The sequence below is a fragment of the Sebastes umbrosus genome, chromosome 6, assembly GCF_015220745.1.
Source record: "Sebastes umbrosus isolate fSebUmb1 chromosome 6, fSebUmb1.pri, whole genome shotgun sequence".
NCBI classification, from domain to species: Eukaryota; Metazoa; Chordata; class Actinopteri; order Perciformes; family Sebastidae; genus Sebastes; species Sebastes umbrosus.
Window position 1 is genome coordinate 33,770,044 of NC_051274.1, and position 24,177 is coordinate 33,794,220.

Here is a 24,177-nt window from a genome sequence, read left to right on the forward strand (position 1 = left end):
AGACACCAGCACCCGGTCGGAGACGATAACGTTTCTCGCTGCGGAGCCCCGTCACTTCGCAAGACACGGGAAACCTCTGTTGGTCTGGAGGAGCTGCAGCATTTATTTATGCACAAACATCCACTGTACATCCACTAGATATTCTCAGAGCTACTAACTCTTCTGCAGTGTGGAGTGTGCGCGTCTAACGTGAGGTGGAGCGAGAACGAGCGCGATGTGTGAGTGAAGGCAAGCAGAGGAGCAGAGACTTCGGCCACACGCGAGTGCGCATATGCAAGCGTGCATGGGATCCCGACTCAGTACATTTATACGTGTAAAAAGTTACAAACAGTCCCTTTAAGTGATATATCTGCACACGTACTAATCATAGGTCAAAACAGCTAAAGCTAAATTTGGCTGAACTTTAAAAAGCAGAAGTGGTAAAAATTGAGGAGCTGTTTGGGAGCCGAAAGAGCCGGCTCTTCTTGGTGAGCTGAGCCAAATGATCTGGCTCCCTAAAAAAGGCGGAATTCCCATCACTACAATCAGTGCTATCAACGCTCAATGGCGTCGGCAGTGCGGAAGCTGGAAGATTTGGATGTTTTTTACACGGTAAGAATCCGGTAAGAATCCGGTAAAGAGATGTTAACAGCCGGTTAGTGTTTAGTTTTCTCTGAGTGACTTGTTGCCTGTCGCTGGGAAGTCAAAGGAGCGGGTTTGTGTGCAGGTTGAAGGGATAGTTCGGCTGTTTGTAAGTGCTGTATGAGGCAGGTCTACTTATCCATAGTTAGTCCATTAGCCTACCATAGACTGTTTCTTTTGTTTTTTTTAAATATATTTTTTATTTCAAAATGACAGTATCCATAGTAACAGCAGAAAACATTTAAAACCAAAAGTTGAAAAAAGACATAGTATAGTATGTTGAAAAAAGTAAAAAAAAAAGTCATAGTATATTATTTCGAATAAAAAGTCATAGTAAAGTATGAAGAAAAAAGTTGGGAAAAAATTCATAGTGTAGTATGTCGAAAGAAAAGTCATTATTTTATGACCAAAAGTCGAAAAAAAGTCATAGTTTGTCGAAAAAAAAGTTATATTATTGTATGTCGAAGAAAAGTAATAAAAAGTCAAAGTACAGTATGTCGAAAAAAGTCGGGGAAAAAAGTAATAGTTTAGTATGTCATTTACATACAGAAGAAACATAGCGAAAACATAAACAAAGAGCTGTGCCAAACATAAAAGGACAACAGAAATGAAACAAAACCAACATAAAATTAAAAAAGAGACCACGCGAGAGTATGATGATAATTTCACTTAAAAACTTTAAAGATATTGCATTACATTCATTGTTTTCATTGTTTTTTTGTTTTGTGAGGAAGAAATTGTTGACCGATATAATTCCATTTCCTTCATAAATACAAAGAAATTCGGCTTTTTTTTTTATGGTAAATTCACACTTGTGAATGTGGAACTTCGCGAGAATTAAATTAATAAGAAGAAATGCATTACTGTCTCTGTCACTGTAATCATAGCCGGTGTGCACGCACTACGTGAATGTAGGCGAGCATCCGTCAACACAGTGAGGAGACACACGTCAGCTAAAACCACAATATCACTCTATATTTCAGCTGCTTGGCAGTAATGTTAGCTGACCAGACCAAGGTCTCTCCATGAATCAATGCTGATCCTAGTGTTGACTTTTCCTGCCTCAGCCTCCCGACCGCGGTCGGAGGGAACGGGAGACACCGGAGTTTTGGTCGGAGACGATAACGTTTCTCTCTGTGGAGCCCCGTCATGGGAAACCTCTGTTGGTCTGGAGGAGCTGCAGCAGTTATTTCTGCACAAACGTCCACTGAACATTCACTAGATATTCTCAGAGCTAAACTAACTCTTCTGCAGTGTGTAGGTCCTCCCAATTCTTTAGGATCTATATCATAACCTAACTTCAGTTTTGTAATATAGCGCCCCTTTGCCTCTGTCACTTTCTCTTTATATGGGTCTTTCACACGTACTTTATACATTTCTGATGAACTATTTTTATTTATTTCTGCTGTAAAGTTTTAACATGGGTGTCTATGGAGATTGATTCGCGTTGACTTGCTTGTGTATTACCTACAGTAGACGGTGGTCTGCACGCCACCATTTGGAGAAACAGACAGGAGTGCCAGCACGGGAGCAGTTTTGCTGCCGACCCCGTCCACAGCAGTACAGCTTTGCTCCTGTGCTAGTACTCCTGTCTGTTTCTCCAAACTGGGGCATGCCAACCGCCATCTACTACAGGTAATACACTGAGATGAGTAGCCTGACTCTTCCAACACCACTTCAAAACACCTCGAAAACCACCGTCGAAAAAATAGTCATAGTATACTGTTACACTTGTTACAATGTTAATTGGCATTGTATTTTATATCGTTGAAAAGCATGTTTATTTACCTTCACAATGATGTCCAACTGGTGAGGATCATGCATTTGTGGGATGAGCAGAACAGCTGATTATGTGGGTAACGCCCAAGAAAATTTTGCCAAAATGCTCTGCCAATGGTAAACAGTGTATTCTCATAAGGCTACCGGGAAGCCTGCAATGACTGCCCTTCACCGTCAGGCCCGTTGGCGCTGGTGTCAACAACACAGACAATGGAACCTGAACATGTGGGGGAATGTCATGTTCAGTGATGAGTCCAGGTTCTGTCTGCAAAAGTTTGATGGCAGGTCAAAGTATGGAGACGACGTGGAGAACGCTATGCTGATTGTTGCACCGATGGAGTAACAGCTTTTGGTGGGGGTAGTGTCATGGTGTGGGGGGGGGCGGCATCTCCCTCACTGGCAAAACAAGGCTTGTCATCATTGAAGGCCATCTCAATGCAGGGAGATATCGGGATGAGATTCTGCAGCCAGTGGCGATCCCATATCTCCACAATCTGACACCTAACTTCATCCTCCAAGATGACAACGCTCGCCCCCACAGAGCCAGGGTTATCACAGACTACCTCCACAATGTGGGAGTAGAGAGAATGGAACGGCCTGCCGAGAGTCCACACCTCAACCCAATTCAACACTTGTAGGATCAGCTTGGGAGTGCTGTACGTGTTAGAGTGACCAACACAACCACGCTGGCTGACCTGCAACGAATCCTGGTTGAGGAATGGAACGCCATCCCACAGCAACGTGTGACCAGGTTGGTGACCAGCATGAGGAGGAGGTGCCAGGCAGTTGTGGCTGCGTATGGATCTTCCACCGCTACTGAGGCTCCTGACGGTGTATTAAACGAATAAAGTGTAAAATTGCCAATATGTCTTGTTTGTTCCTTGTTACTGATAGAGAGTTCAATCATCTAATCCACCAAACAACTCAAAACAAGAGTCAATACCAACAGGAGAATACACTGTTTACCATTGACGGAGCATTTTGGCAAATTTTTCTTGGGCCCTACCCACATAGTCAGCTGTGCTGCTCATCCCACAAATGCATGATCCTTACAAGTTGGACATCATTGCGAAGGTAAATGAACAGGCTTTCCAACCATGTAAAATACAATGCCAATTAGCATTGTAACAACAGAGAAATAATCCACCAAACACAAGTTTCCAAACTTTGTTTTTCCAGTTTATGTCTAAAAAAAAATAATCATAGTATAGTATGTTTAAAAAAGTCATAGTATAGTATATCGAAAATAAAGTCATAGTATAGTATTTCGAAAATAAAGTCATAGTATAGTATGTCGAAAATAAAGTCATAGTATAGTATTTCGAAAATAAAGTCATAGTATAGTATGTCGAAAATAAAGTCATAGTGTAGTATGTTGGAAAAAAAAGACATAGTCTGTCGAAAAAAAGTCATGGTATAGTTTGTTGAAAAAAAAGCCATAGTATAATGTGTCCAAAACAAAGTCATAGTAGTATGTTGGAAAAAGAAGTCATAGTATAGTATGTCAAAAAAAGTCATAGTATAGTATGTCACAAGAAATTTTCATATTGAAATATATAACTCATGTAAAATAAAATCATAATCTATACTAAGAAGCATGACAAATTCAACACTGATTTTCGAGTAGTTTTTGGTCAATTTATTTTTTATTCACAACAAAATAAATCCAATGAATGAACAAAAACAAACAATGAATGTAAACAATGCCCTCCATTAGCATCCATTAGTACATTCACTCAACGGAAAATAGAAGGGACAAGGGTGTTGATTTCAGCCACTGGAATCTCATCGCACTCTTCAGATAGTGCCGTACATAGTTCGTGGTATGTTGAAAAAAACATTCCTAAAAAATTCATAGTATGTCGGAAAAAGTCATAGTATAGTATGTCGAAAAAAAAGATCCTTGTGTAGTATGTCGAAGAAAAGTTATGTATAATATGTAAAAAAAAAAAAAGTCATAGTATAATATTAAGAAAAAAAGTCATAGTATAGTATGTCCAAAAGTCATAAAAAAAGTCATAATATAGTATGTTGAAATAAAAGTCATAGTATAATATGCAGTTTTTGGTCAATTTATTTTATTCACAACAAAATAAATCCAATGAATGAACAAAAACAAAGTAATAAACATTCCTTAAAAGTCATAGTATGTTGTAAAAAGAAAGTCATAGTATAGTATGTCTAAAAAAGTTGAAAAAAAGTCGTAGTATAGTATGTTGAAAAAAGAAATCCTAGTATAGTATGTCGAAAAATGTCATAGTAGAGTATGTTGAGAAAAGTCGAAAAAAAAGTTACAGCATAGTATGTTGAAAAAAATCCTAGTATAGTATGTCGAAAAGAAAAGAAAAAAAAGTCATAGTATAGTACTGATACACTGCTGCAGTGTGTGCACGGCTATTGTATAGCTGAAGAAGGACTGTTTCCCATTTACATGGTGAAAAGCAGATGGCCACTGAAGGTGCTATGGTGATTTACACTGTCAAATATTCTTGAGTTAACCCACTGACGCAGAAACACAACATCTCCAACCTCTAGAAGCAGTGTGGCGCCATTAGCAGAGGTGCCGTAGTGGGATGTCTGATGCTCATATGCAATAAAAATATGCTCTCCGTTCTTGACCAACACAGCACCTGAAGGATGTGAAGCATGTCCATGTGCACCTACGTAGAGCTCAAAGTGGTAGGCTCCTCTTACTGGTGCAATGAAAAAACCTGTGGGAGAGTTTTTGTCAGTGAATGTAACCTGAGAATCATCTGTTGATGATCTAGTTGGAGGCAACATAGACAAAAAGGCAAAATAGAAATTTAAATTTGTGAATTCAAGTACCTGTGTTTGGGTTGTAGGCATTTCCGATGTTTGTGATGACGTATCTGAAGACCAGAGGAGTGTGTGTGTTAAATGGTCCGACAGTTCCTGAGCCTGAAGCCAACAGAGAAGCTGAGAAAGCCACCTGTTTGACTGAGAGAGAGAGAAACATACTCGTTTTAAAGAGGATGATGTTGCAGCAATGTGATGGTTACAGTAATGAGCTTGTTTCTAACTTCAGTCACATCATTATTCTGTGTATAATCGTGCTTGTCACCATTCTATATAGGGCTATAAATTATGTTAATATCATAAGAACGAAACTGTTCAAATACTAAATTGCTAATTTAGTTGTGAGTCTTACCTTCTCCATCTCTCTTCAGAGCCTCCACATGGTTTTCTGTGACATTTGTCCTGGCTTTCATGGAGATCAGCTCTGCTGCCTGTGCTGAAATTCATCAAAAATTTAGCATAGTGAAATAAATGATTGTCTCCAATGAAAACAATCTTTGACCGTTTTGATTAGGGTTTGAAAATCCCTTGTAAATATATGGAGGAAAAAGTATTTTAGTGTTCTCTTATTGTCTCTAATATGAAATTTTGACATATAACTAGGGCTGTCAATCATTTAAATATTTAATCCCATGATTGTCCATAGTTAATCACAATTAATCACAAATTAATCACACATTTTTTTTATCTGTTCAAAATGTACCTTAAAGGGAGATTCGTCAAGTATTTAATACTCTTATCAACATGGGAGTGGACAAATATGCTGCTTTATGCAAATATATGTATATATTAATTATTGTAAATCAGTTAACAACACAAAACAATGACAGATATTGTCCAGAAACCCTCACAGGTACTGCATTTAGCATAAAACAATATGCTCCAATCATAACATGGTAAACTGCAGCCCAACAGACAACAACAGGTGTCAGTGTGTCAGTGTGCTGACTTGACTATGACTTGCCCCAAACTGCATGTGATTATCATAAAGTGGGCATGTCTGTAAAGAGGAGACTCGTGGGTACCCATAGAACCCATTTACATTCACATATCTAGAGGTCAGAGGTCAGGGGACCCCTTTGCAATTCGCTATGACAGTTTTTCCTCGCCAAAATATAGCGTAAATTTGGAGCGTTATTGAGCCTCTTTCATGACAAGCTAGTATGAAATGGTTGGTACTGATGGATTCTTTAGGTTATATAGTTTCACTCTAGCTTTAAAACTGAGCCGCTACAACCTACAAATCACAAGTTGCGTTAATGTGTTAAAGAAATGAGTGGCATTAAAATGAATTTGCCTTAATGCGTTAACTTTGACAGCCCTACATATAACTATTCATCATTACTCAATATAAACATATACCTTGTAGTTGTTGCTTCAGCTTGTCCACCTCAGTCTTTTGCATCTCCAGTTCTCTCAGTTTAGCTGCCTGTGCTAAAATAAAAAGATTCGATGATACATTATTGACACATTATTTGCAAACCTTTCTGTCCTTTGTGTATGAACGTCTATGACATGTTATTATAAAAGCTCCTGTAACAAAGCAGTGGCTCTTACTGCTATGACTTCCCTCACTACCGTACATCCTACTGTACCTTCATTTTCTCTCTGTAAGTGCCTCGTCTCCACCCTCTGTTCAGCCAACGCAGCGCTCATCTCTCTCAGCACAGCATTGATGTCTTGTGTGCAGGTCTGTTGGTGGTGAGAGGCATTTGTTGGTTCTCTTCCCTGAGATTCAGTTTGCTTTCCTTGTGGAATAATGTCGTTGTCAGACTCTGTCTGAAGCTGAGCCGTGGAGAGAGAGCAGATCAGCAGCAACAGTGGAAAACACGCCGTCATCTCCATTTTCAAAGTGGCAGTCTATGTATGCAGTTCTACTTTGTGGTTCCTGTGTTAATCCCCGGCCTTAAATAGTGTCTTCTGCTGATCAATCATTACTAGAAATGTTTATCAGGACCATGTGCAGGAGATCCTTTTGATAACAGTTATGATTTGGGGTGTGTCATCCGGGAAACAACACTGAAAACACAGCACACAAACATTAATGATCTATTAGTACCTGTATGTTGGAACGTAGCTTACATTCCTTTAATCAGTTTATCAATAATGAATTATATTATGTATTATATTTAGGGCTGTCGATCAATTAAAATATTTGATCGCACATTTTTTGTCTGTTCAAAATGTACCTTAAAGGGAGATTTGTCAAGTATTTAATACTCGTATCAACATGGGAGTGGGCAAATATGCTGCTTTATGCAAATGTATGTATATATTTATTATTGGAAATCAATTAACTACACAAAACAATGACAGATATTGTCCAGAAACCCTCACAGGTACTGCATTTAGCATAAAACAATATGCTCCAATCATAACATGGCAAACTGCAGCCCAACAGGCAACAACAGCTGTCAGTGTGCTGACTTGACTATGACTTGCCCCAAACTGCATGTGATTATCATAAAGTGCGCATGTCTGTGAAGGGGAGACTCGTGGGTACCCATAGAACCCATTTACATTCACTGATCTGGAGGTCAGAGGTCAAGGGACCCCTTTGAAAATGGCCAAATCGCCAAAATTTAGCGTAACTTCATAGCGTTATTTAACCTCCTTCACTACAAGCTAGTATGACATGGTTGGTACCGATGGATTCTTTAGGTTTTCTAGTTTCATATGATATCTTCACTCTAGCTTTAAAACTGAGCCGCTACAACCTCCATCTCAAAAGTTAAATTGCATTAATGCATTAAAGAAATAAGTGGCGTTAAAACAAACATGCGTTATTATTATTACTTTTAGGATTTGCAAATACATTTTAATTACTACTATGTGGATTATCAAAAGTCAAAATCATTGTTTAAAATCACCTCATGGCTGATGACACTGGCAGGTTCTAAGACAAACACTACTAGATTGATGTGATTGTCATCCTCACTAAAAATCTAATACCTTAATCAAAAAAACAAGTAATTGAAGGAGTAGTAAACATTATCATCGACCTGTTCAAACATTAATGACACAGTCAGATATAGTGACCTCCGTGAGATTAATGAACTGAGAAAAGCAGAGACTTCCCAGAAACCCAAGTTAGACGAGTAATAAAGAACAAGTTTCTCTCTTTGCTTCCTTAATAAATCCAGCACAGTAAAAGTCTGACCCAGAACAACAACACCATGTTACAAAAACAAAACATTCACTGGCAGGAAGCAGTGTAGTACAGTATGTCGGAAAAAAGTCATAGTACAGTATGTCGGAAAAAAGTCATAGTTTAGTATGTTGAAAAAACAGTCAGGGAAATATTGCACTTTTTATTCTACTAGATTTATTTGACAGCTTTATTTACTTTGAAGATTCAGATTATTAATACATGATATAAATTAACTAATAAATGATGTATTATTATAGGTTAAGCTACCCAGCAGTATATAAAGTCATTTAAATGAGCTCCACCTTTACCAGCTGCAACATTAAAGTGATGCACAGGTTAATTAAATCCATCAATAATTATATTCCAGTAATATATATTATTCTCAAATGAGCCATTCTGCATAATGAGTATAGTATAGTATATAATGATGGTAATACTTTTGTACTTTTACTTGAGTAATATTTTGAATGCATGTCTTTTACTTGTAACAGAGTATTCTTACACTGAGGGTTTCTGGACAATATCTGTCATTGTTTTTTGTTGTGAATTGATTTCCAATAATAAATGTATACATACGTTTGCATAAAACAAGCATATTTGCCCACTCCCATGTGGAAAAGAGTATTAAATACTTGACAAATCTCCCTTTAAGGTACATTTTGAACAGATAAAAAATGTGCAATTAATTTGTGATTAATCGTGATGAACTATTTTAATCTGTTGACAGCCCCAATCAAAACACAATTACTCTGTGTATTAAATAAGATGGTCACTATAATCTCATTGATTATAATTAGTCAGTTTAAATCACATTATAATTACTCACTCTTTGTAAAACAAGTAGATGTTTGAGTAGTGGGTAACCATTGTTCAATTATAACAGTACTTACTACTATACTTATAGTAATACTACACTGTATACTTACATACTAATCTAATAATGTCTTATTACCAAACACATACTACACATTTATTTAGTTTTCTGCTAACAATAACAAGATATTTTGTTTTGAGATATTTACCATGTGTTGTAGAAAAGTACACAGATAGCATTGCAGTGATATGTATGTGCTTTTATTCAAATGTAAGAGAACTTGAAAATAATACAATATGTACAAATTATTGTTGCCATGAAGCTTTGTCATGCAGCTTTCATGTACAGGATAAATACTGTTAATGAGACTTTAATTTGCTGGTACTGATGCAGTACTGTCTACATAATTACATACATTCAAATAACTACTTTCTCATGTATTCAAACGAATAAAGGGAATTCCCCCTCTCATATTAACAGTACAAGACAATTCAAGTTTCTATTGAACAAAGTAAAGGAAAAAAAATGAAGTGGTTTGATTGGATGCTGTGGTCCAACGAGCAGTAATCAGATCATTTACACACAGTACACAAGTATTTTATTTTTCTCTTCCACTCACAGAAATTTGATCTGCCACTTTTGAAATCTCTGTGCTAAACAAAGGAATAACATTTTAGATCTGATGTCATTCAATGTTCGATATATTTTACACAAAAAACATCATATGCATGGTTTATTACAGTATTTGAATTACACCGTAAGTTCCGGGGAGCCCTATTTTTCTGATACTGTACACAGTACTGTATTACGTTATTGTCATCTGTAGTGGTTGTTTGCATAAAAACACAGTTTAAATGATTATGATTATTTAAATATTTGCTTTGATTAAAAAAAATATTGTCAAGCTAATAAGAGCTAGTGTTGGGAAGTTAAACAGCTCCGAATTACATTCGAACATTTGAACACATAACGTTGTAATTTGCCCTTGCCCAATAGTCATTTTTCCTAGGCAGAGTTTGAACACCTCATAATAATAACTCAATGGCACCTCTGTTAACGTTAGTAGCTCCACTATTTAGCCAATCAGGACTGTGCTGCCCACCGGCTGCTAACAGGTAACGTTACTACCTCTCCTCCTGTTTTTGTTGTTCAGTGTCGCATTATCAGGGAAATAATAGGGTGCGCCCCGTCAGGTTTAGTAGCACCAAACTGAAAAGTGATACAGTGTGCGTGTGCATCATTGTGCATGCGTATCTGTCAGAAAGCATCAATACAGAGAAATCGATAGTCACGGAGGCGTGAGATGCTGAGACAACTAAGAACCCGTTCATTAAAGGAACCGGTTCTCTATTCCCATCTCTAGCGTTTTCCCTGTCTGCCAAAGTGGTGAATGGCCTGACAATTTTACCCACCACTGCCAACAATTTCACTGCATTTGGCGGGTGGCGGGTGCTTATTTCAGACCCTGATTCCCTCACTGTGTATTTTGAGGCAAAGCCAGAAAGACACAGATGAAAAATTTCATGAATATGTTCTCATTAAAAAGATTATTGTTGTTGTGCAGCGTAGTCAATCAACTTTCATATTAAGTAAAAAATAACTGATATTTTTACCAACATATACTGATACGCTGCTGCAGTGTGTGCACGGCTATTGTATAGCTGAAGAAAAAGGACCGTTTCCCATTTACATGGTGAAAAGCAGATGGCCACTGAAGGTGCTATGGTGGTTTACACTGTCATATATTCTTGTGTTAGCCCACAGACGCAGAAACACAATATCTCCGACCTCTAGAAGCAGTGTGGCGCCATTAGCAGAGCTGCCGTGGCCGGATGGCTGATGCTCGTATGCAATAAAAATATGCTCTCCGTTCTTGACCAACACAGCACCTGAAGCATATGAAGCATGTCCAGATGCACCTACGTAGAGCTCAAAGTGGTAGGCTCCTCTTACTGGTGCAATGAAAAAACCTGTGGGAGAGTTTTTGTCAGTGAATGTAACCTGAGAATCATCTGTTGATGATCTAGTTGGAGGCAACATAGACAAAAAGTCAAGATAGAAATTTAAATTTGTGAATTTAAGTACCTGTGTTTGGGTTGTAGGCATTTCCGATGTTTGTGACGACGTATCTGAAGACCAGAGGAGTGTGTGTGTTAAATGGTCCGACATGTCCTGAGCCTGAAGCCAACAGAGAGGCTGAGAAAGCCACCTGTTTGACTGAGAGAGAGAAACATACTCGTTTTAAAGAGGATGATGTTGCAGCAATGTGATGGTTACAGTAATGAGCTTGTTTATAACTTCAGTCACGTCATTATTCTGTGTATAATCGTGCTTGTCACCATTCCATATAGGGTTATAAATTATGTTAATATCATAAGAACGAAACTGTTCAAATACTAAATTGCTAATTTAGTTGTGAGTCTTACCTTCTCCATCTCTCTTCAGAGCCTCCACCTGGTTTTCTGTGACATTTGTTCTGGCTTTCATGGAGATCAGCTCTGCTGCCTGTGCTGAAATTCATAAATTTGACTTTTATAGCGCTTTTCAGTAACTCAAAGACGCTTAACAATATAAACGGGAAGTGGTGTGAGACAAACAGCAGACAAACGACACATACAGGCGCACACTCATACACACAAATGGGTAAGGATGGGGGCTAGGAGTAGGCAGAGGAGAGGAGATGGGTCTTGAGCACTGAAATAGTGAGAGGGAATCGGAGTCTCGGATGTCTTGTGGGAGGGAGTTCCAAAGCCTGGGAGCTGCCCTGGAGAATGCTCTGTCCCCAAAGCTGCAGAGGACTTGACTATGACTTGCCCCAAACTGCATGTGATTATCATAAAGTGGGCATGTCTGTAAAGGGGAGACTCGTGGGTACCCATAGAACCCATTTACATTCACATATCTGGAGGTCAGAGGTCAAGGGACCCCTTTGAAAATGGACATGCCAGTTTTTTTCTCGCCAAAATTTAGCGTAAGTTTGGAGCGTTATTTAACCTACTTCATGACAAGCTAGTGCGACCTGGTTGGTACAAATGGATTCATCAGGTTTTCTAGTTCCATATGATACCAGTATCTTCATTACTAGCTTTAAAACTGAGCTGCTCCAACCTAAATATCACAAGTTGCGTTAATGCGTTAAAGAAATGAGTGGCATTGAAATGAATTTGCATTAAGGTGTTATCTCGACAGCCCTACATATAATAATAACATACTATTCATCATTGCTCAATATAAACATATACCTTGTAGTTGTTGCTTCAGCTTGTCCACTTCAGTCTTTTGCATCTCCAGTTTAGCTGCCTGTGCTAAAAACAAAAAAAAATATTCAATGATAAGACGCGTTCTTTGCCTTACTGACATTAACAAGTCTCTCCCAAAACCAAACACAAGTGCTAAATCATAAAGTCATAATATGACAAGTGTAGAGCTTCTCAACTGAAAATGGAGCTTGTAATCTCATCAACGTCTGTGACAACAGCAGTTTAAATGTGTAATGTAGAAGGTTAACTATCAAACCTTTAAAAAGCAAAATTACAGAAATCTCAAAAACAGATTCAGCATAAAGTTGCTCATTTCAAATCAAATTAGTACAGACGCAGCAAAACTAGGGATGCACCAAGCCGACTTTTTCGGGTCCCGATAGCGATACCTGGGCTTTGGGTATCAGCCGATACCGAGTACTGATCAGATACCAGTGTTTGATTAATAATCTGTATGCCTCACTGTGTGGAAGTGACTGAGTAACTAACTTTGTAAAACTAAAATGAATTTGCATTAACGCGTTAACTTCGACAGCTCTACATATAATAACATACTATTCATCATTGCTCAATATAAACATATACCTTGTAGTTGTTGCTTCAGTTTGCCCACTTCAGTCTTTTGCATAGCAGCCTGTGCTAAAAACAAAAAAAAGATTCAATGATAAGACACGTTCTTTGCCTTACTGACATTAACAAGTCTCTCCCAAAACCAAACACAAGTGCTAAATCATAAAGTCATAATATGACAAGTGTAGAGCTTCTCAACTGAAAATGGAATTTGTAATCTCATCAACGTCTGTGACAACAGCAGTTTAAATGTGTAATGTGGAAGGTTAACTATCAAACCTTTGAAAAGCAAAATCACAAAGATCTCAAAAAACGATTCAGCATAAAGTTGCTCATTTTATATCAAATTAGTACAGACGCAGCAAAACTAGGGATGCACCGATCCGACTTTTTCAGTCCCGATAGCGATACCGGTGTTTGATTAATAATCTATATTCCTCACTGTGTGGAAGTGACTGACATCATTCTTTTATATGTAAGACAACATCAGTCTGGACTTAAACATTGCTTTACTAACTTTGTAAAACTAAAATGAATTTGCTTTAACGCGTTAACTTTGACTGCCCTACATATAACTATTCATCATTGCTCAATATAAACATATACCTTGTAGCTGTTGCTTCAGCTTGTCCGCCTCAGTCTTTTGCATCTCCAGTTTAGCGTTCTGTGCTAAAACAAAAAAAGATTCAATGATGAGACACGTTCTCTGCAAACCTTTCTGTCCTTTGTGTATGAACGTCTATGACATGTAATTATAAAAGCTCCTGTAACAAAGCAGTGGCTCTTACTGCTATGACTTCCCTCACTACCGTACATCCTACTGTACCTTCATTTTCTGTCTGTAAGTGCCTCGTCTCCACCCTCTGTTCTCCCAACGCAGCGCTCATCTCTCTCAGCACAGCATTGATGTCTTGTGTGCAGGTCTGTTGGTGGTGAGAGGCATTTGTTGGTTCTCTTCCCTGAGATTCAGTTTGCTTTCCTTGTGGAATAATGTCGTTGTCAGACTCTGTCTGAAGCTGAGCCGTGGAGAGAGAGCAGATCAGCAGCAACAGTGGAAAACACGCCGTCGTCTCCATTTTCAAAGTGGCGGTCTATGTATGCAGTTCTACTTTGTGGTTCCTGTGTTAATCCCCGGCCTTAAATAGTGTCTTCTGCTGATCAATCATTACTAGAAATGTTTATCAGGACCATGTGCAGGAGATCCTTTTGATAACAGTTATGATTTGGGGCGTGTCATCCAGGAAACAACACTGAAAACACAGCACACAAATATTAATGATCTATTAGTACCTGTATGTTGGAGCGTAGCTTACATTCCTTGAATCAGTTAATCAAAATTAATTATATTATGTATTATATTTAGGGCTGTCAATCAATTAAAATATGTAATCATACATTTCTTATTCAAAATGTACCTTAAAGGGAGATTTGTCAAGTATTTAATACTCTTATCAACATGGGAGTGGGCAAATATGCTGCTTTATGCAAATGTATGTATATATTTATTATTGGAAATCAGTGAACAACACAAAACAATGACAGATATTGTCCAGAAACCCTCACAGGTACTGCATTTAGCATAAAACAATATGCTCAAATCATAACATGGCAAACTGCAGCCCAACAGGCAACAACAGCTGTCAGTGTGTCAGTGTGCTGACTTGACTATGACTTGACCCAAACTGCATGTGATTATCATAAAGTGGGCATGTCTGTAAAGGGGAGACTCGTGGGTACCCATAGAACCCATTTACATTCACTGATCTGGAGGTCAAGGGACCCCAAATCGCCAAAATTTAGCATAGCGTTATTTAACCTCCTTCACTACAAGCTAGTATGACATGGTTGGTACTGATGGATTCTTTAGGTTTTCTAGTTTCATATGATATCTTCAATCTAGCTTTAAAACTGAGCCGCTACAACCTCCATCTCGATGGATCCATTGTGTTAAATAAATTAGTGGCGTTAAAACAATTTGCGTTAACACGTTATTGTCACATTAACTTTGACAGCCCTAATTATATCATATTTTATATATATATATTTTCAATGATGAGTGTGTATAGGAAATATCACTGTGTACTTTAATGAGTTGCAAATACATTTTAATTATTAATATGTGGATTATTAAAAGTTAAAATCATTGTTTAAAATCACCTCATGGCTGATGACACTGGCAGGTTCTAAGACAAACACTACTAGATAGATGTGATTGTCATCCTCACTAAAAATCTAATACCTTAATCAAAAAAACAAGTAATTGAAGGAGTAGTAAACATTATCATCGACCTGTTCAAACATTAATGACACAGTCAGATATAGTGACCTCCGTGAGATTAATGAACTGAGAAAAGCAGAGACTTCCCAGAAACCCAAGTTAGACGAGTAATAAAGAACAAGTTTCTCTCTTTGCTTCCTCAATAAATCCAGCACAGTAAAAGTCTGACCCAGAACAACAACACCATGTTACAAAAACAAAACATTCACTGGCAGGAAGCAGCTTTCATCTGCAGTTTATGTGATCTGTGATCTTCACCACAGCCTCATTAACAAGTCTCTCCCAAAACCAAACACAAGTACTAAATCATAAAGTCATAATATGACAAGTCTAGAGCTTCTCAGCTGAAAATGGAGCTTGTAATCTCATCAACGTCTGTGTTATCCTTTAGTTTAGGTTTCACAAATAGTTCATCTTTTGACTCATCAGCACCACATCATCATCAGTATCAGAACCTGGAAAAGATTGTGCAGGAAACTGTTTATTCTGAAGAAAGAACCACACGGACCTGATGGAGAAACTGACTCTTGAGAGGAGGAGGAAATTACTTTTTTTCTCGTAAAGTTATGACTTTATTCTCGTAATATTACAACTTTTTTTTCTTGAAATAGTACGACTTTATTCTCATTAAATTACAACTTTAGTCTCATAATATTATGACTTTTTTCTCATAATGCTTTGATTTTATTCTGGTAATATTACGACTTTTTTCCTGTCAAGTTGTCTTCATTCTCGTAATATTACAAGTTTTTTTTCCTCGAAATAGTACGACTTTATTCTCATTAAATGACGGCTTTTATCTTGTAATATTATGACTTAATTCTCGAAATCTCAGATTTGTTTCCCCCTCGATGTGGCCCTAATACACCGTGGTATATATTAACGTTTTTAGTCCTCATAGAAGTGATAATTGTGAAAAGGGGGCTCGTCCTCTCTAGAAACATGATGTCCCTTTAAGAGGCGGGAGATTATTTGGGTGGTGGTGGTGGGATCTACTTCCTCACAATCAAAACATTATTGGTGCGCAATGGGTGAGTGTGCATCTCAGACAGGACATCGTCTGATCTAACACTTAGCGCACGTCGTTATTAAAGTTATGACTTTATTCTCGTAGAGTTATGACTTTATTCTCGTACGACTTTTTTCTCGTAAAGTTTATTCTCATAATATTACACGACTTTTTTCCCGTAAAGTTACGACTTTATTCTCGTAAAGTTCGGACTTTATTCTTGTAATATTGCAACTTTTTTCTCGTTAAGTTATGACTTTATTCTCGTAAAGTTTATTCTCATAATATTACAAGTTTTTTTTCTTGAAATAGTACGACTTTATTCTCATTAAATTACAACTTTTATCTCGTAATATTATGACTTTATTCTCTAAATCTCAGATCCCCCCCCCCCCTCAATGTGGCCCTCATGCACCGTGGTATATATTAACGGGTTAATGTGATGCGTAAAATCAAACTGACACCAGACTTTAGTCCTCATAGAACATAGAAGTGATAATTGTGAAAAGGGGGCTCGTCCTCTCTGAAACATGATGTCCCTTTAAGAGGAGGGAGATAGTGTGGGTGGTGGTGGGGGGATCTACTTCCTCGCAGACTTCCTCACAATCAAAACATCATTGGTGCGCAATGGGTGAGTGTGCATCTCAGACAGGACATCGTCTGATCTAACACCTGGCGCACTGTTTGTTGCAGCATGCTGCAGCTGAACGACACGGTGGAGCCGGAGAGTCCGGGCGCTGCGATCCTCCACCCGGCAGACACCGAGGAGGGGGTCGAGGTCGCCTTCACGCCGCCGGAGGCCGCACGGAGCCTCGGACACGGAGCCTGCTGCCCTCCGCTGCAGACGCTGACGCCTTTCCATGTGCACAACCCCACCATGCAAGCGAAAGTGAAGGACTATTTCGTGTTCAGGGTACGTGTGATTTCGTTTTTTATTAGACTACAATGCGTATGTCTTCTCTTAAATAACTCCTTTCCAACACACACCCATGCACTTGTGGTAAATCATCTTTAACTAGCATTACAGTGCAATGTCAGGTCTGAACTGATGGATGTGTGGTGCTGATGCTGATCTCAGCCAGGTACCATCGAGCAGGCTGTGAGCGACATCAGGACTGTGGCACTCCCTTCTGAGGATGGAGAGGTGCTCAGCGTCTGGCTGCTAGCTGAGTGAGTATCCAGCAGCATTTAACTGATATTATCATTATCATACTTATACATACTGACACACCAGCTGGAGATCTGTTACAGATACAGAACTAAATGTTTAACAGGGAGATTTGTATCTGTTCAAAATGTACCTCAAAGGGAGATTTGTCAAGTATTTAACCCTCTTATCAACATGGGAGTGGACAAATATGCTGCTTTATGCAAATGTATGTATATATTTATTATTGGAAATCAATTAACAACACAAAACTATGACAGATATTTTTTCAAAACATACATTTGCTCTGGGTGTTGAAGAGGGTGGTGCCAGCTGTGATGTTGTGTAGCAACAGGTCATCACTGCCAACAGCTGGCCTTTTCTCCACTTCCTTATACACAACCTGGAAACACAACAAACTGTTAATAAGTGATCTGCAAGGCTCATCATGAAGGCTGGAAAATACTCACCGCTTTTGTGTTGTTGATGGTTGATAGGTGCTCAAACTGTGCGATTTTCTTCCACGTGACATGATTGAGGATGCGCACCTGACATGAGAATAATAAAGTCTTGTCATTTACTTTGTATCTGAACTATGATTTGTTGTATTATCAATATCAGTACAACCATATTTGACTAGGCCTGTCGATCAATTACATATTTAATCGCATGATAGTTAATCATGATTGATCACAAATGAATCGCACATTTTTTATCTGATCAAAATGTACCTTAAAGGGAGATTTGTCAAGTATTTAATACTCTTATCAACATGGGAGTGGGGAAATATGCTGCTTTATGCAAATATATGTATATATTTATTATTGTAAATCAATAAACAACACAAAACAATGACAGATATTGTCCAGAAACCCTCACAGGTACTGCATTTAGCATAAAACAATATGCTCCAATCATAACACGGCAAACTGCAGCCCAACAAGCAACAACAGCTGTCAGTGTGTCAGTGTGCTGACTTGACTATGACTTGCCCCAAACTGCATGTGATTATCATAAAGTGGGCATGTCTGTAAAGGGGAGACTCGTGGGTACCCATAGAACCCATTTCCATTCACACATCTGGAGGTCAGAGGTCAAGGGACCCCTTTGAAAATGACCGTGACAATTTTTCCTCGCCAAAATTTAACGCAAGTTTGGAGCGTTATTTAACCTCCTTCATGACAAGCTAGTATGACATGGTTGGTACCGATGGATTCCTCAGATTTTCTAGTTTAATATGATGCCATTATGACAGGGTATGTGTTAAAGAAATTAGTGGCATTAAAACAATCTTTTTCTTTTTAACTATGCAACTGTTTTAAGCCTTAACTGTTTCAAATAACTTTTTTTCAATTCTGTGTTCTGCAGAGTCGACCACTGGAACAATGAGAAGGAGAGACTTGTGCTCATAACTGACAGGTAAGTCAACAAGTATTTTACCTATATATTTGAGGAAATATACTAGAGCTGCAACAATTCATTGATTAGTTTTCAACTATTATGATAATCAATTAACCCTCTTAGACCCACAATAGACCCGTTTTAGTCTTCTTTAGGGAGTCCAGGGGATCTTTATGGGGAGATAGCAGGTCAACAGTAGATGTCACCTAGAAGTGGTGCACATCATCTGAAAGCTGAGAACCTGGAGATTAATTTGAGATGCTGCTCAGCATCAGCAATTGTAAAAGTGTATAAGGGTTTAGAACATAATGATAGAAGTATATGATGGTCATCCCCATGCTCTATTATGTCTCATAAGTTGTTGCAGCAATTTTTGGGGTTGATACCATTTGTTACACAGATTTGGTGCTAAATTTAACTACTTGAGAATTGATAAAAATGATCAATAATCCCTCCAAAATACCACATTAAGACACCAAGACCTTGAGGAACACCAGAGAAAAAGACATGCTGTGATTTGGGATCAGAAACTGTTTGACATTTGGAGATTTCTTGCAGGAATTGCATTTTTCGGCGATTGGATGGCGAGCACTAAAACTGCTCAGAAACTCCCTTATTGTCAATGTAGCTAGGAAAGCCATCCATCCTCTGAATGCTCTAGGTCTCTAGTCTGATCCATCCATCCTCTGAATGCTCTAGGTCTCTAGTCTGATCCATCCATCCTCTGAATGCTCTAGGTCTCTAGTCTGACCCATCCATCCTCTGAATGCTCTAGGTCTCTAGTTTGATCCATCCATCCTCTGAATGCTCTAGGTCTCTAGTTTGATCCATCCATCCTCTGAATGCTCTAGGTCTCTAGTTTGATCCATCCATCCTCTGAATGCTCTAGGTCTCTAGTTTGATCCATCCATCCTCTGAATGCTCTAGGTCTCTAGTTTGATCCATCCATCCTCTGAATGCTCTAGGTCTCTAGTCTGACCCATCCATCCTCTGAATGCTCTAGGTCTCTAGTTTGATCCATCCATCCTCTGAATGCTCTAGGTCTCTAGATTGATCCATCCATCCTCCGAATACTCTAGGTCTCTAGTCTGATCCATCCATCCTCTGAATGCTCTAGGTCTCTAGTTTGATCCATCCATCCTCTGAATGCTCTAGGTCTCTAGTCTGATCCATCCATCCTCTGAATGCTCTAGGTCTCTAGATTGATCCATCCATCCTCCGAATACTCTAGGTCTCTAGTCTGATCCATCCATCCTCTGAATGCTCTAGGTCTCTAGTCTGATCCATCCATCCTCTGAATGCTCTAGGTCTCTAGTCTGATCCATCCATCCTCTGAATGCTCTAGGTCGCTAGTTTGTGGCTGTAAAGTTTCATGATGCTGTGATTATCCTAGAGGTCATCACATTTTTCTAGTTTCATATATCTGTAGCTTCATTCTAGCTCTAAATCTGAACCCTCCACAGCCTCTGAAAGACCGTAAAGTCAGTGGTCTCAGGGGGTTAATATTTTAAGGGAAAAAAGTGAAAAATCAGTGATTCCCGCCCGCTTGTTAAATGTGAATATTTCCTGGTTTCTTTACTCCTCTGTGACAGTAATCTGAATATCTTTGAGTTGTGGACAAAACGAGATATTTGAAGACGTCATCTTGAGCTTTGGGAAACACTGATCGACATTTTTCACCATCTTCTGACATTTTCTAGACCAAACAACTAATCAACAATGAAAATAATCATTAGTTGCCGTCCTAAAATATACAAAATTACGTTGTATTTTGTCACAATTTTGACATTGTTTGCTCGTGTGTGCAGGTCGCTGCTGGTGTGCAAGTACGACTTCATCAACCTGTTGTGTCAGCAGGTCGTCAGGATCTCTCTCAACGCCGTGGACACCATCTCCGTGGGAGAGTTTGAGTTCCCACCCAAATCCCTTAACAAGTATGCTAGCACGTTTTAGTCTGAAAATAGGTTCTCTTACAGACGGTTCAAGTTGTGTATTGTTGGTAGTATTTAATGTTCAGTTAGTAATGATAAGCTTGATATATTTAACATCTATAGATGTTAAAAATGGTCTTTCTCTCTAAACATATGTGGCTCAGCTTGGTGACAGTGCGTTGGTGTGCTGCTGGCACATGCAGCTGGCTGATCCCTAAAGTCACACTTCTCTTAACAGCGCAGTGTTTTCTTACAGGAGAGAAGGCTACGGGATCCGCGTCCAGTGGGACAAACGTCCTCGGGCCTCGTTCATAAACCGCTGGAACCCCTGGTCGACAGACATGCCCTACTCCACCCTCACAGAGCACCCCATGGCCCACGCTGATGAGAAGGTGGCCTCTCTCTGCCAGGTACAATCCACTAATTAACTAAATAAGAATAAAAGTGCATCATCAAATAGATTATTTGACATTTTAAAAACATCTGAGGATTTAAAGCTGCAGTGCTATGATGATGTTTTTTTTTAATCAAATGGTCAGTGACAGTAGTGCATGAGATCACGTCCCTCTGTGTCCTCCGGCGCTCCTAATAGCATAGCAGAAGTCTAGTTTCTCTCAGAACACTTGAATTACAATATGCTGAAAGGATATTTATTATTTGGGAATTTTTGCCCAATGATACCAAGAATATTCTGCCTGCCTTCATTTTAAAACTTGAAATGTAAGGTACTTGAAGATTTGTGTTTATTTCAGAAGACTAACAATGGTGACCGCTGGTGCCGCAGTCCAACTGAAAACAATAGACTGATTGATCGATGTCTTAAAAACAAGTCATCCCTTTAGAGAGCCTCTAATTCATACAACATAAAACAGTCATGACTTTGTGAATGAACAGTTCTTTTCAAAGTTGTTTTATTTTTCTTATTGGCAAGGCAACAACAGTACCTAGAGCAGGGGTAAGCAACCTTTACTATCAAAAGAGCTATTTTAGGCAAAAAAATAAATATGTCTGGAGCCGCAAAACATCTGAGCATCGTGATGAAGGTAACAGTTTATAGTCTAAGTATATAGTATATAAGTCTAATGCAGTGAGAGCCAAAGAGACAATGTACTACGGAGTATTAGGGCCACATTGAGGGGAAAAAACATCTGAGACCTTCAGAATAAAGTCGTAATTTTACGAGAAAAAAGTCATAACTTTACGAGAAAAAAAGTCGGAATTATTACTGGAATAAAGGCATAATTTAACAAGAAAAAAAAGGTTGTAATATAACGAGAATAAAGTCATAACTTTACTAGAAAAATGTCATATTACGAGATAAAAGTCGTAATTTAATGAGAATAAAGTCGTACTATTTCGAGAAAAAAAGTTGTAATATTACTGCTTTATAATATTTTGACTATTCTCATACTACGACTTTTTTCTTGTAATATTCCGACTTTATTCTCGAAATCCTAGATTAATTTTTTTTCCTCAATGTGGCCCTAATACTCCGTCGTACCGCCGTACCATAGTACAATACCACAATGATAAATAAAAATGAAAATGTAAACAAAGATCTGAAATCCACAGGGAGCCACTGGAGAGGAGCTGAAGAGCTCCGGAGCGGCCTGTTGCAGACCTCTGACATGGGGCTTTGTTCTGGGGATATGACTGCATTTTCTCCTTCAGAGCCATTAGTGATGCTACATGTAATAAATAGAGCAAGTTAATTTTAGCTGTATCATATTCATTATTCCACACTTCAGAAGATGCTGCTTTCGTTCTAGACATCAAGTGTTTATATAGATATAGAAGTCGTAGACTATGTAAACATAATTGATTTGAAGTTTTTGGAGGCGTGTTCTGGTTTCATGTTCGTTTTCTTTTACCTGCCAAGATGGACAACTTCCGGACCCAGCTGGTGCAGGCGGTGAAGAAAGCCCACAAGGAGCACCCCATCCCCGGCCGGGCCAACGGTGTCCTGATCCTGGAGAGACCTCTTCTCATCGAGACCTATCTGGGCATCATGTCCTTCATCAACAACGAGGCCAAGCTGGGCTACTCCATAACTCGAGGCAAGATCGGCTTCTAAAGTCCACCGTTTCTCTCTACATTACAACAACCCATGTGTCTGTGTTACACTGCGCTGTCTGAGAGGACGCCGTCGCTCCACGACAGTGTGATGCGCAATCTGTGTGTGTGTAAGTTGAGCCCGTGAGATGTCCACACCTCCTTAAAGCTGGTGATACAGACAAGTGGTCAGCCTACTGTAGGTGAATGATGCGCAGCACTGCATGGACTGTCTTTGTTTTTTGCTTTTAGCGTCCTCAGTACCTTCCCTTCAAAGAGCTGCTCGCAGATCTGCCATACCCACGTGGGCCTGCAGTGGGGGAGTGTGTGCCCAATGTGACATAAGTTGGTAAGAAAGGACACAGCACTTAACATCAGCTCATCACCTCTGTACTTCTTCTAGATCGAGCTTCTTGTAGTCTCAGGCCCTGATCAGATGGAGCGCGTTTTGCAGGTGGAAAACGCAAGGGCACTGCACTGCCTTTTCGTTGCCCGCTCAAAGTGATTTTGCAGTTTGCTGCATCTTTTTTATTTTATATGTTGCTAGGCAACCACCAAATGAGTGCTAACATGAACTGTACACGACCCAAATAGTTAATAGTAAGTAGGTAATAGTACAGTTTAAATGAATGAAAACAACTTACTCGAAATCTAAAGTACCACACTAGGGATGCACCGATGCCACTTTTTTCAGACCAAGTACAAGTACTTACATTTGGGTACTCACCGATACCGAGTACCGATACCGAGTACCGATACGAGTACCGATACCGAGTACTTCTCTGTGCTAAAAGTCCCTCGTCAACAGCCAGCTGGAGGGTGTGAGCGACACGGCAGGCTGGGGAGTCCCGCGTACGAGGCGGTGCGCCGACACCGGCTCTATGTTGGCTTGGAAAGGCTCGGGGCAAAGGTGCACCCCAACCGCGTCGTGCCCCCAGGGCGTGGCGTGGCCCACGTAAAAGGCGCCAGGGGTCTGCGGCGATGTCTGCAACCCACCCGACCCGTCTTGAAACACGGACCAAGGAGTCTAACGCACGCGCGAGTCAGAGGGTGCAAGCAAAACCCCATGGTGCAATGAAAGTGAGGGCCGGCGCGCACCGGCTGAGGTGGAGCGCGAGCACGTGCGATAGGACCTGAAAGATGGTGAAGAGAGGTTAGAGTCACGCTGCCGTAAAGTGGTATCGGAGCCGTTGTATCGGAGCCGTTTTGCGAGTACGAGTACATGAGCACAGTATCGGACCCGATACCCGATACTGGTGTCGGTGCATCCCCATACCGCAATAATTTGCCTCCAGATGTTTTCTGTTCAGATCACGGTAACTACGGTTGTTAAAGTCATAAAGTTCC

General features: G+C 39.4%; 2 protein-coding genes and 1 long non-coding RNA gene across 17 annotated transcripts; 2 read left to right on the top strand and 1 right to left on the bottom strand.

The window, feature by feature from the left end:
* Window positions 1-538: 538 nt before the first annotated feature.
* Window positions 539-23,560, top strand: tprg1l (tumor protein p63 regulated 1-like). 2 transcript variants are annotated; one of them, XM_037772188.1, is made up of 7 exons: window positions 539-591; window positions 16,993-17,212; window positions 17,378-17,469; window positions 18,815-18,865; window positions 20,656-20,781; window positions 21,035-21,188; window positions 22,658-23,560. In XM_037772188.1, exons 1-7 carry the CDS (start codon window positions 578-580, stop codon window positions 22,850-22,852), a joined length of 852 nt encoding a protein of 283 aa, XP_037628116.1. In that variant the 5' UTR covers window positions 539-577; the 3' UTR covers window positions 22,853-23,560. The 2 variants fall into 2 exon arrangements, with proteins under 2 accessions (XP_037628116.1, XP_037628117.1); XM_037772189.1 differs by lacking the exon at window positions 22,658-23,560 and adding an exon at window positions 22,351-22,622.
* Window positions 4,535-14,439, bottom strand: LOC119489560 (complement C1q tumor necrosis factor-related protein 3-like). 14 transcript variants are annotated; one of them, XM_037772179.1, is made up of 10 exons: window positions 13,839-13,853; window positions 13,619-13,681; window positions 13,028-13,081; window positions 11,609-11,692; window positions 11,268-11,399; window positions 6,813-7,002; window positions 6,580-6,651; window positions 5,570-5,653; window positions 5,227-5,358; window positions 4,708-5,111 (listed from the first exon to the last, which is right to left on the bottom strand). In XM_037772179.1, exons 4-10 carry the CDS (start codon window positions 11,615-11,617, stop codon window positions 4,828-4,830), a joined length of 903 nt encoding a protein of 300 aa, XP_037628107.1. In that variant the 5' UTR covers window positions 11,618-11,692; window positions 13,028-13,081; window positions 13,619-13,681; window positions 13,839-13,853; the 3' UTR covers window positions 4,708-4,827. The 14 variants fall into 14 exon arrangements, 10 of the variants coding, with proteins under 10 accessions (XP_037628107.1, XP_037628105.1, XP_037628106.1 ...); XM_037772177.1 differs by lacking the exon at window positions 13,028-13,081 and adding an exon at window positions 12,425-12,487 and having other exon boundaries at window positions 13,839-13,852; XR_005207201.1 differs by lacking the exons at window positions 6,813-7,002; window positions 11,268-11,399; window positions 11,609-11,692 and adding exons at window positions 4,535-4,623; window positions 12,425-12,487 and having other exon boundaries at window positions 4,739-5,111; window positions 13,839-14,439.
* LOC119489564 lies at window positions 4,962-5,723 on the top strand. The gene is made up of 2 exons (XR_005207205.1): window positions 4,962-5,421; window positions 5,589-5,723. It is a non-coding gene; the product is annotated as an uncharacterized LOC119489564 (long non-coding RNA).
* Window positions 23,561-24,177: the final 617 nt, after the last annotated feature.